This window comes from Podarcis cretensis (genome assembly GCF_951804945.1).
Source record: "Podarcis cretensis genome assembly, chromosome: 15".
In the NCBI taxonomy this organism is placed as follows: Eukaryota; Metazoa; Chordata; class Lepidosauria; order Squamata; family Lacertidae; genus Podarcis; species Podarcis cretensis.
Genome location: NC_137185.1, coordinates 4,727,033 through 4,740,051, shown reverse-complemented (window position 1 = coordinate 4,740,051; position 13,019 = coordinate 4,727,033). Strand labels below are relative to the sequence as shown.

Below are 13,019 nucleotides of genomic sequence, written 5' to 3'. Positions count from 1 at the left end.
CAAACCATGTTCAGTTTGCAGAAACAGCTCTTAAAAGAAATAAATGGCTGGGAATTCCTCAACCCACATTGAAAGGGTCTTTATGATTTCATACATAGTCATTCAGCTGACAGTCCCAAAAAGAAAAAGCAAGAAAAAGATACCAAAAAAACCAAACAAACAAAAATAATATTCCTTGCAGTGAAATTAATTAAATCTGCTTGGATAAAAGAAAAGCACCACAGAGCAAATAAATAAATATGCTAGACATCATAATCGTGTGACAGAGTTCTTCTTACTTCGAGTGGGTGGGGTAGGGAAGGCAGCCAGAAAACAAGGAAGGTTGCAACATTTAGTTTTTAAGTGGCTGGAAATAAATACACTTGACTGTGTATCTTTCAAAGAATATATACAGCACAGAATGGCTATGGAAATCTCTCACTGCACACACCCCGGCCCAAAATATAAAGTAAAATATTGTGTGCACGCATTTGATTTTATAAATATAGGTTGCCACAAGCACAGCGTCTGGCGATAATAGGAAAATTTTGCAGCCCATGCCTGGAATTGGGCGGGGATATTCAAGGAGCCCAATGGGATCTGTTTACATAGAAAGCAAAACTCAGTGGTTCAGATGGGATTTGCTCTCAGGTAATGGTGCAAAAAAATCTGCAGCCTAGATTTGGCTCCGGCTGTCTTCAATTAAATCCACCAGGAAGAAGAACATGCCTAGCAAGTTTAGATTGTGCACCGCAAAAGGGTGAGCTACACTTTGCGTCCGATAATGATTAAGAAATTCTGGTTCCTGCTGTGGTTTTTGCACATGGTTTTATATACGCTATTCTGGGGAGACACAGATGAGGTCATGTTTGAGAGATAGAAATAATAATAATAATAAAAGCCAAACGATATCAGGACATTCCAGAAATCTTCCCATCTCCCGATAACATTTTTGAAGCCTGAGGTGAACCACCCAACAAAGTTCGGAATCTGATAGAAGCTTTTGCAAAAATATTAAGCAATGTAAGGGGGGGGGGAGAGATAGAAACTCTCTTGAAAGTTGATGAGCGAGGACAAAAAATGCTACTAGTTTTGGTCTGAAAATTTATGGGTGTTTTTGAAGAGCCCTCATTTCAGAACATCAGCTTTCATACTGTAAACTGTACTTTTCCATGTATAAGACTAGGTTTCTTTACTTTAAAATAAGATTAAAAATCTGGGGGTGTCCTATACACGGATAGTGCATATGCCCATTTTCTAAATTTGGGGTCCCCAAAAGTAGGGGGCGTCTTATACATGGGGGCATCTTATACATGGAAATATACGGTAACTGTAATAAATAATAATAAAAACCTGGATCTGTCTGCATGCAGAGCAGATTTCTTAAAAAGCTATTTATACCCTGTTTTTCAAGGCAAAAAGCTTTCACAAAGTGGCTTACAATAATAGTTGAACTAGAATACAGATCTTCCTTGAATCTCTTCTACTTTGTACGATTAAGTGTTCCAGTAGTTTAGGAGATGGGGGGGGGGATCCTAATTCACAGCGAAAATCTGTACTGCACCACCTTTCAGATTGCCTTTGAGAATGGTCATTACAATGATAAATGTGCACTAATAGACTTTTATTTTGTAAACAACGACAATGCATTTGGAAGCTCCGGAAGTTATAAAAAACAGATTTGTTCCAGCACTGAATTGTTCAAGAATGTAACTCTGGATGCTGCAGCTCCTCTGCATAATGCTACCCATGTCTAGTTTACATACTTCCAGAGCAATTACTTCAAGACACTGCGATTCTGAAAAGTATCTTCGAGACAAATCCACACACACCAAGCAAAATACACGCAAGAAAATACTAAGGATCGTGGATATTAGCTCTACCAACTGTACACACAACACAACACACACATACACACCCGGGTCAAATCTCAACCTAGGATGGGGAAGGGGTAGAGATATCGTGAAATCAGGAGGAAATGCAAGGAGGGAGAGAAAGGAAAGGAAAGGAAAGGAAAGAAGAAAGAATACAGTACAAAATAAAAGGGGGTCTCACATAGCATTTGGGGTGGGTGGGTTAAGGCTGGGCCCCAAAATGAAAAGGCTGAAGACCAAGTATAATTCCTCAACCTGATGCCCACCAGATATTATGGGTGTTTTCTGTAGCTTCCAAAAAAACAAAAAACAAAAAACACCACACATAAAAAAACAAGACATCAGGATTCTGCACCAGGGTTAACCCAATTTCTGTGTGACTTTCAAGTGATTTCTGCAAATTGCATTTATGGGGAGTGGAGATTTCAATACCTTTGCATGTATTTGTGGAATTTGTATTAAAAATGTGTGCAATACCAAATTTATTCAGCAGTTGCTGGTCATGTGGAGCAGCAAGGAAGAGAATGGGCACAACATCAATTCGTCAATGCCTTTATAAATGGGCATTCATTTTTTTTATTTTTAAAAGCTCTGCTATTGTCCCGTTTAACACGGGGACAGGGCAGACAGGATACAAGCCAACAGATATTTAAAAATATAAAATAATTGCATGCTTGTTATCTACAGCCTTGCTCTATTTCCTGCCCGTAAGAGTCAATAAATTCTTCATTTTAAAACAAGTCTGAATCACTTCCTAAGACAGATGGACACTCATTTGGGAAGGGGTGTGTGGAAACATAGGGAATTCATGTATTTTCTAAAATAGGAATAGCCTGTCTATGAAAAGTGAGCAAGCTTTTCTAATGAAACAACATGCTGCTAATACCCCCAGAATCATTGTTTTCTCCTTTGACATTTCGAAACATACTCCATATTCTAGTACCAAGGCACTTCTGAAGAGGAGCTTTGTACTTCAGAAATATACTGTTTACATTGAAGGTTGTTGAATATCTTCATTTTTGCAAGCACTTTAAGTAAGCTTACTGATTTTATGGTTGGTTCTCTCTTTATTGTATCATTTTTAACCTTACCGTACACCACTCAGAATCTAAGGTGTTAAGTGGTGTGTGTGAGTGTGTATTTAGCATTTAGCATATATATCTCTCAATACAACCAAGCACACTGCCAGGCATTTAGGATGATAAAGTACCCAGGACACATGAAAAACATCTTGTTGAGCTGGACCAGGCATGGCAGGACTCTAACTCCAATGAGCCCCACACAACAGAGCCAATTATCAGGGGTGATGGGAGTTGTAGTCCAGCAACATCTGGAGGGCACCACAACTGGACAACAAAACTAGCAGACTATGGCTACAGTCCTAAACTGGGCTGTAAATTCTACTGGGCTGTCTCCAATGCTTTTCCTGCTTAGAGAAGACCTATGGAAATTAACGGACATGACTAACTTAGGTTCGTTAGTTTCAGTGGGTCTACACACTGTCTGTAGACCCACTGAAACTAACGAACCTAAGTTAGTCGTGTCCGTTAATTTCCATAGGTCTTCTCTAAGCAAGAAAAGCTTAGTTTTACTCGAGACAACCCGCTGAAATGGTACTGGCCCTGATATACCGTATTTTTCGCTCTATAAGATGCACCAGACCACAAGACGCACCTAGTTTTTGGAGGAGGAAAACAAGAAAAAAAATATTCTGAATCTCAGAAGCCAGAACAGCAAGAGGGATCGCGGCGCAGTGAAAGCAGCAATCCCTCTTGCTGTTCTGGCTTCTGTGATAGCTGCGCAGCCTGCATTCGCTCCATAAGACGAACACACATTTCCCCTTGCTTTTTAGGAGGGAAAAAGTGAATCTTATAGAGCAAAAAATATGGTAAATGTTGGCTTCTGTTCTTCCTCTCGCTGCAATTTTAACTGCTGTATGCATCATTTTGTAGGTGTTTCATTGTGGTTGGGTTTTTCTTTTTTTAAGTGTGAACCACTTTTGAAATTAAGACAAAAAAGCCCAGGATATGATGTTAACAAACCAACAGCAGTAATTCCGTTCTCTTCCCAGGCTCCCTCCTCTGTTCCTTCTTAGGCAGCAGAGAATGGGTTAAGTCCATAAGGCGCCCTCCATCTGTTGCCAGACTCCAACTCCCATCAGCCCTTGCGGCCAGCATGGGCAATGGCGTAGCCAAACCTCATCTGAGAGGGCAACCTGATGTCTGCCCCCAAGGCTGCAAAGGGTTCAAAACAGCAATACTTCCCAACAAGGTGAGGCAGTAGGCAGCTATAAAGTTACTCACCCAATTAAGGCCACCATCTGTTCCACTATATGTTTGCTGAATGTGATAATGACAAAAAGTTTCTGAAAGAGGGAAAACATCCGTCAGAGGCATATTCAACTGAAGGGGAAGCCAAAACAATTCAAGATTACAGCCCGTCTTCCAATGCAATTAATCATCCTCTCCTGTTATTTTGTTACCCCTTTGCCTTGACATTTCTTCCAGTGTGAAGGTCATCTAGGCCTTAAACTAGGCACACAACTTTGGCTGGAAAAGGCAGCTTTGTGTCTCTCTTCTCCCCAGATCCCACAATGTTTTACCCATTGTGTCTCAATGTCCTCATCACTTTAAAGTGGGGACCAGATACATTTGTTACACAATGGTCTGGTTGACAGGCAATGCTAAGCCAAACCGTAGCCAAGCACAAAGGAGCAAGTGGGCAGGTACACACAGTTAAAGTCACGGCTGCTACATGATGGAGCTAAATACCTGCAGCTAAATGATGATTTGGAGGGACGCAGGTGGTGCTGTGGGTTAAACCACAGAGCCTAGGACTTGCCGATCAGAAGGTCAGCAGTTCGAATCCCCGCGACGGGGTGAGCTCCCGTTGCTCAGTCCCTGCTCCTGCCAACCTAGCAGTTTGAAAGCACGTCAAAGTGCAAGTAGATAAATAGGTACTGCTCCGGCGGGAAGGTAAACGGCGTTTCCGTGTGCAGCTCTGGTTCGCCAGAAGCGGCTTAGTCATGCTGGCCACATGACTCGGAAGCTGTACGCCGGCTCCCTCGGCCAATAAAGCGAGATGAGCGCCGCAACCCCAGAGTCAGCCACGACTGGACCTAATGGTTAGGGGTCCCTTTACCTTTACCTTTTAAATGATGATTTGGTCTAGCATTGCGTCCGAACCTGGGGGGGTGCAAGGTTTGCCTTACCTCCAGACAAACCCCAAGCAGTAATCTAAGAACAAACCTTGGCTACCCTTTGTGCTTTGTCTGGCTTGAGACAAACCATGAACTCAGTGCTAAGCCAAACCATGGATTAGTGCAGTAGCAGGATGACCAAGGGAGAAGCGAAATGGCTGTGACTTTTACTGTGAGTACCCCTCAGGCTTGCGTAGTGTGTGAAATAGGCCACCGGGAGAATGTGAAGTATTTCCAACGCTGCCCCCTCTTGTATAAGGAGTTGCTAACCTATGACCCCCCCCCCCCAATGTTGCTGAACTACTATCAGCTTCAGCCAGCATGGCCTATGCCAAGGGATGCAAAAACTGCTGTTTTGCAAAATACAGAAGCAAAATTCAAGGCTGTGCAAATGAAATGTAAGCAGCTTTTAAAGAAGGGACAGGGAACTTGTAATATATCAGGACTACAATTTTCATCATTCCTGACCGGATCATCATGCTGGCTGGGCCTGAACAAAGCTGGCGCTGAAACACACACCTGCAGGGCCACAGATTGTTCCCATTCGCGCTTTAAAGTCTTTAATTTATTGGTCGTTGGGCGGATCAAAATCTGCCATGGCCAGGAAAATAAGATGCTCTTTGCACTAAAAGCTCATTACGTGGTAAAAGTATGCTTGGACTGTACCATATTAGACCATGGGAAAGCGACTGAGGGAAAATTATCCCTACATATCAAAAACAAATCCATAAAGACATGGAATTTGCGCGTGTGTTTCTTTTAAAGTGCAGAGTACATTTCCCCCCCTCCAAAATGGAGAATTTAAAATACTTTAACCCAACTGGCAGACAGGACTGGTGCCATCCAGAAGCAAGCTTATCACTTGACGAGGTATCTGTCCTCTTAAAATAGGTATTCAAGTTTTGTTTTGTTTCTTAACGGATTGTTTGCTCAAGGAATTCAGAGAAAAACAACTTTAAAAATAAAACAAAATAATGGGGAAATTGTGTGTCAGTGACAGATACAACCGCAAGGGCACCAGACTCCATAAATCAAGGATGAAGGGAGCATTTTGTGGTTTGGGCCACCTCCAGATCTCTCCACCTCTGCCTCCCTTTCACTAAATCGGGGGTGAGTGGCTCTTTCTACTACAGATCACTTGCATGCAGACATACTTGGGCGCAGTCCACGCCCCATAAGGAGAGCGGTGTGGCTAAAAGTCAAGAAATTAGGAGGGTCTCACAAGTCACAAGTTTAAGTTCAAAGCCCGTTCAGGTGCAAAGCACCCATTAAATGTGGCCCTCTCCACATATTTTGTTACTCTTGTCCATCGGCCTCGCTAGATAGGGCTGATGGGAGCCCATCAAAACCGCAAAGGCCGCTGGCTCTGCAAACCTTTCGGCATCCCTGAGCCACCTGCCTCACGCATGTGAGGGGATCCAATTTGGCCCCATAAAGGACCCGCACTCTGAGAATCAGCTCGCCGTTAGTACACGGGACTCCATTTTGCGGTGCGGATTTAAAGGCCAATTAAACGCAACAGTAAAACGAGCTGCTGGGCCGAGCCCAGAAGCTTCCTGTTTGGCATGGAGGGCAGGGGATTACATTGTAAATCTTCTGTGACAGCTACATTTCCTAAAATCCTCAGCCACATCAGAAAAAAATAAACACACACACAAGAGAAGTTTAGGGCTCTGTACCACAATGCGTGTGGATAAACAGACACAACGAGATAATAGAGATAATAGTTCCACGCTGGCTGAAGGCTGGGAGTAAGGAGGGGGAGATCACACACTTTTATGACAGATGCAGGATTTACCCAATGTTGAATAGTCTGGGAAATCCACTCACGCCATCACCCCAAAACCACATGTGGGTGTAGATCATTATAAATGACATTCTGAAACAACAACTATGGAACAGCACGTCCTCTAAAACTTATCTCACCAGAGCAAGGTTTTCCCCCCAGCTCCCAGACTATTTATCCTCAGGGAAGCCTATAGATGTTTAGTTATCCTACTGACTAACAGTGAACTCATTCTCCCCGATTGTCTGGGCAGTGTGGGCCGGGATTGATGGCACATGTAGCCTAACATCTGGAAGGCAAGATGTTGGCCACCTCTGTCATTTTCACACTTTTGATGTTATGAAAGGGTTGAACTATCCTTGTAGAGGTATTATAATCCCCCAATATGACCTTTTTCTTTAACAGGATGCAACATGCATACGGTAGCTAAATGTTATCAAATCATGTTTCTTTTAATTAAGCGAAAAAAACAGCAGCTAATATTCACGGAGTACATAATTAAAGGTCTTAAAGTAATCTCAATAGAGGATAAGCATTCAAATTTTCTTGTACCTTGTTACACCAGAACATGATTTTCAAGAGGTTATTTTTCAAAGGTTATCATTTTGCCTACCCTCTCTGACCTGGATTATATTAGTCAATTTAACCCTACAGGCTATATCCCAAACTTTGGCCAACCAGTACTATAAATTAGGGGACTCAGGTTTTACTCCAATTTACAATCAATATTTATACGTACTGCATGTAGTAAAGAGAGGATTGTCTCCCTCCAAGACACAGGTCCACAAGACGTAATACTTTTTATTAAAAGTTATGGGGGCTGTGCTAATTATTAGACTTTCAATTGTTCGTTTTCTGCAAACCATTCAGGGCACAAGGTATTTGTGGAAAATGTGGCATATAAATAAACTGACTATGACTAATATTATTGTTTCCTTTATTGCAGATGGGGAAGTAGGGTGGTGGGAAGAAGTTTGAGCCACTTAATGCTTTCATGGCAGATGCAAAATGCAAAGCAGGTTCACATATTTTGTGCTTTTAGTCATTAGGCTGCCCCAGGAGGAGGGGTGGGTGGTGGGTGGGAAGAGAATAACGGTAGGTCTGATAGTGACATCACTGGCACATTCCAATCAGTGCTCAACATTAGCACAGCCAGTGTCAGAGACTGCCTGGAAACAGCAATTACGATTGAGATTGGAAGTGTGTGAAAAGTCCCGGATGGAAGCACAGTGTTTCTGCAAGAGAGGCCAGCGCCATTACCTGAATGTGCATCTTGATTATTGCTTTTCCAATCAGGGTGGCGCCAAAGAATGTCCAAAAGGGAACGAGGAAATGTCCACATGTTATCCCAGCCAGGTCAAAAAGAGGGTTTGGAATCTGTAAAGTTATGAGAGAGGAAAAGGAGTGAGATAAGATGGAGAATTTCCCCATAACTTGATTACACTGGTAGCTCGGGTTACATACACTTCAGGTTATATATGCTTCAGGTTACAGACTCCGCTAATCCAGAAATATTACCTCAGGTTAAGAACTTTGCTTCAGGATGAGAACGGAAATTGTGCTCCAGTGGCACGGCGGCAGCAGGAGGCCCCATTAGCTAAAGTGGTGCTTCAGGTTAAGAACAGTTTCAGGTTAAGAACGGACCTCCAGAACGAATTAAGTACTTAACCCAAGGTACCACTGTAATGCCAAACAGCCACTGGGAAACTGGACAAGACCATGGAGAATCACAGGCCTAGTAACAGTTCTCAGCCGTAAACAGAACCTCCATGTTTAGGGGCAGCCTATACATCTTTCATCATCATTAACTTTGGCATTTATTCGTCATGTTCTACAAAAAATGCCTCAAGGCAACTTAAACTACTCAAACTAGAAAACAGCCAAAGATCAGTTAAAAACCAAGCAACAAAGGGGAAAAATACAACACAGTATTAGGAAGATTAGTTGCTGAAGGTGTGTGTGTGTGTGGAGGGATAGTGGAGGAAGGCTTTTGCTGTGATGCTGTGCTTGTGGGCTTCTGGGAGTCCACCTTGAGAAGAACAAGACTCTGGACTAGACAGGCCAGTGGCCTGATCCAGAAGGCTCCTATGTTCCCAGTGGTATGTGGATAGCCGCTGTGGAAAATAGGGATGTTGGGTTTTAGATCAGCCTTCTGTTCCCTGGGGCCCTCCAGATGTTTTGGCCTCCATTTCCCATCAACCTCCAGCCAGCTTGACCAATGGCTGAGGGTGATGGGAGTTGCAGTCCAACAATATCTGGAAGATACCATGTTGAGGAAGGCTGAACTGGATCCTTCATCTTCCAGTGGTTGGTCACGACCCACAAGGAGACCAAGGTGGGTTGTAAACACAGCACCACCACCCTACAAGCCTTCAAATGCATGTTTGGGTTAATGGTGGGTCCAGGGTCTGGAAAGCTTGAAGACTACTGCAGTAGATGAGCCTCACGTCTCCTTATGAAGTCCTTAATCCTTTGGAAAAACAACACAAAATATGTGAGCTCTCATTTTCTCCTAATTTAAAAAAGGCTCGTGCCCAAGAATGTTAGTGTTACAGCACATAAATTTCCAAAAACTGGGGAGACCTCCGCTAGAAAATGTCCCAGACAAACAACAGACCCTGCCCCGATTCTCTCTTGCTAGCCCCAGATTAGAAACAGCTCGCAGACGTCTTTTGTAAGAAATGCACAAAACCACAGCCAGCCATTTTAAAGCCATACATTAAAAAGAAGGCTCCCCCATCAGCCCCCACCCCCCAAACAAGTGTACTTGGCCCGGTGAGTCAGTCTCTGAGACTGATCCCTCATGAATTGCATCTGAAACAAAAGACAGAAGGGGGGAAAACAAAATAAAATCAACCTTGGTATTTATTGCTGTGCGTGTGTGCTGCTGAGAGAAAGATGAAGCCAAAAAAAGGTTTGTTCCACCAAAACCGGGATGTGCGTCTTCTCGCTCTGCTCCTACATGAGTCACGTGACCTGCATGGGATCATGGAGCCCCAAAGATGTGTTCTTTTGGGGGCCATGCTTGCACACACTTGTTGGGGTGCTGTGTGAGATTGCAGCCCCCCAATAGTGCTTTTTCGGGGTGTAGGAAGAGCTTTTCGGGGTGAGATTTGGGGGGAAATCATGGTGCCCAAAATGGCTGCCGTGCTCTTGCGCGAGAAAACAGGATGTCTCATTTTTCCCTGGGACGCTTGTGGGGTATATTATTATTGTACATGCCATCTTTCCTCCACAGAGCTCCAGGCTTCCGTTTCTCCATTTTATCCTCACAACAACCCTGTGTGGTAGGTTAGGAAGCCTATCATGCAACTGTAAATGATTGTAACATTTTGCTAGCAGCGCCGGGTGCACACATCCTCTTGGGATTTTTTGTTAATTTCTGTTTTGGGGTGTCAGGAACGCAGGCTGATATGGAGTTAGACCTACTGGTCCATTTGGCTTGGCACTGTCTACACTGACTAGCAGTCACGCTTCAGGCGGGATATATTTCCAGTCCTACCTGGAGATACCAGGAACCTTATGCATGCATGGTGGTAATAATAATAATAATAATAATAATAATAATAATAATAATAATATAATTTATTACCGCCCATCTGGCTGGGCTTCCCCAGCCACTCTGGGCGGCTTCCAAAAAAATATTAAAATACATCAAACATTAAAAGCTTCCCTAAACAGGGCTGCCTTCAGATGCCTTCTGAAAGTCTGGTAGTTGTTATTCTCTTTGACATCTGGTGAGAAGGCGTTCCACAGGGAGGGCGCCACTACCAAGAAGGCCCTCTGCCTGGTTCCCTGTAACTTAGCTTCTCGCAGTGAGGGAACCGCCAGAAGGCCCTCGGTGCTGGACCTCAGTGTCCGGGTAAAATGATGGGGGGTGGAGATGCTCCTTCAGATATGCTCTACCACTGCAGTACAGCCCTTCACAGTGTTGGCTGGGGATACCAAGACCTAAACAGCTACAAGCCACCCCCAAGAGTTTGCGTGGATCTTGGGCCCCAATCCACTCACTCTCACAGAGAGCAGACTCTCATTCCCTGTCAAGTGCTGCTTTTGAAAACTCCCTCCCGTTTCAAAAAGCAGCTTGCAGTGTTGGTCTGGGGGTGAGGGAGGGCTGCTATGTGATAAGGAAGAAGAAGAAGAAGAAGAAGAAGAAGAAGAAGAAGAAGAAGAAGAAGAAGAAGAAGAATTTATTATTTATACCCCGCCCATCTGGCTGGGTTTCCTCAGCCACTCTGGGCGGCTCCCGACAGAATTAAAAGCACAATAAAACACCAGACATTAAAAGCTTCCCTAAACAGGGCTGCCTTCAGATGTCTTCTAAAAGTCAGGTAGTTGCTTATTTTCTTGACATCTGGTGGGAGGGTGTTCCACAGGACGGGTGCCACCACTGAAAAAGCCCTGTGCCTGGTTCCCTGTAGCTTTGCTTCTTGCAGGGAGGGAACCGCCAGAAGGCCCTCCTTGGAGCTGGACCTCAGTGAATGATGGGGGTGGAGTTGCTCCTTCAGGAAAACCCCACAAACCCCTCGGGTGCACAAAACCCCCACCATGCATGGTTCCTGGGCACGGCTCACTGATTCTGCGGAGTAAGTGAGTAAAGAAACCGAATGTACCAAAATCTACATCGCAGGCTTCCTGCTAAGTCTCTGAAAGATCTATTGCTCCGATCTTGTCTCTTTGCAATCGCCCCTGCAGAGGGGTCCTGTGTATTTTTGGGGATGCGGACATTCCACGGCTTTGGGACAATTGCTGTGGCAGCCCATAATAGTCCAGCACCTCACGCATTGTCTAAACACAGAACAGGGCCTTGTCCAATTGAAGGTTGCTGGGAGGTGAGGTGATGTATCAGGGCTGACGAACCTGTGGCCCTCCATATGTTGCGGGACTCCCAACCCTCATTAGCCCCAATCAGCATGGACAAGGGCAAGGGATGATGGGAGCTGTAGTCCAACCACTGGCATTGTTACCTGCTCCACAGTTGTAAGAAATCAATCTTATGTACGTGGCAGCATCTGCACTTTGGAACTCCCTGCTTATTGACATCAGGCAGTGCTTATTTAAGCAACTGCTTGAAACAGGTAGTTTGGGCAACCCTACCCAGACACGTAGCTGCTGCTGCTGTGTTTTAATCTCTTTTTTTAACTGTTAATTTTAATTATTTTTTTTAAAAAAACTAGCTGGCTTTTATTGGTAATTTTAATATTTGTCAGCCACTTAGAAGTTCTACTTACTACAATCAAGAAGTACAGGAACTTAGTTCAGTAAGTATAATGAATAAAAATAGTCCAGCAAATGTACCTGGAGGCCTAAATGTCCCCACCCCACCCCCGCAATGGATGTCCAAACATGGAAATAACAGCAATGGACTACCTTACTAGGTTGTTGTAGCGTAAGGCCTACTGAGAGAGAATGTACCTGTGGTAGCTTTGAGCCATCTAAAATCCTCGTTCTAAGTATTATTGCTGTTATTGCCCCAGCTAAATGGTCAACCTTTGCTTAAAAGGATCGTAAAAATATCTGACCTGCCACGCTGATGCGCTAAGTGTTCAGACGCATTATACAGCACATTGGAAATGTGACTCTTTATCCTCAGTCTAGACAAGGTATGCAAGAGAAATGCAACAGCCTGGATTTGGCCCAGATTAACACAGCTCTCCTTGAAGAAGATAAATTCATCCAGAGTCCTGTCAGTACCTACTCTGGCTAAAAGGGGCTTCCTTCCTCCCTCCCTCCCTCCCTCCCTCCCTCCCTCCCTCCCACTCCCTTCTTTAAAAGGAGAGAGGGGCATGAGCAAATAAGAAAACTCGAGTCTGGTTCATTTATCCTTCTTTTCTGCAATTACTGCACTCACAGTGAGATCACAACAGATATAATTTCAATAATAATAATAATAATAATAATGCAGTTTTTTCCAAGTTGGCAAATGTATCTCTCTACTTTTGTCTTGCAAACTGGACAGTGAAACAGGGTGGGTGGCTTGCAACTTTTCATTTGGGATACGTTATACTTGTCTTTCAAAATCAATAAAGGCGCTGTATGTGCTAAAATGAGAATAAAATGAAAACATTTTAAATAGCCAATACAATCCCCAGTCCCTAAAAAGGTCCCAGACAGCTGGGGTCAGGCAGTCTAGGCCAAAGTTAGCTAACGTGGCACCCTACAGATGATTTGGACTACAACT

General features: G+C 43.9%; 1 protein-coding gene across 3 annotated transcripts in view; it reads right to left on the bottom strand.

Moving 5' to 3' along the window:
- Nucleotides 1-13,019, bottom strand: part of VMP1 (vacuole membrane protein 1) — a 118,852-nt gene that overhangs the window by 19,104 nt on the left and 86,729 nt on the right. For all 3 annotated transcript variants that reach the window (XM_079955775.1, XM_079955777.1, XM_079955776.1), the window contains exons 9-10: nt 8,099-8,215; nt 4,157-4,218 (exon numbers count right to left, since the gene is read on the bottom strand). In XM_079955775.1, coding sequence (XP_079811901.1) covers nt 4,157-4,218; nt 8,099-8,215 — 179 coding nt within the window. The remainder of the gene's footprint in view (nt 1-4,156; nt 4,219-8,098; nt 8,216-13,019) is intronic.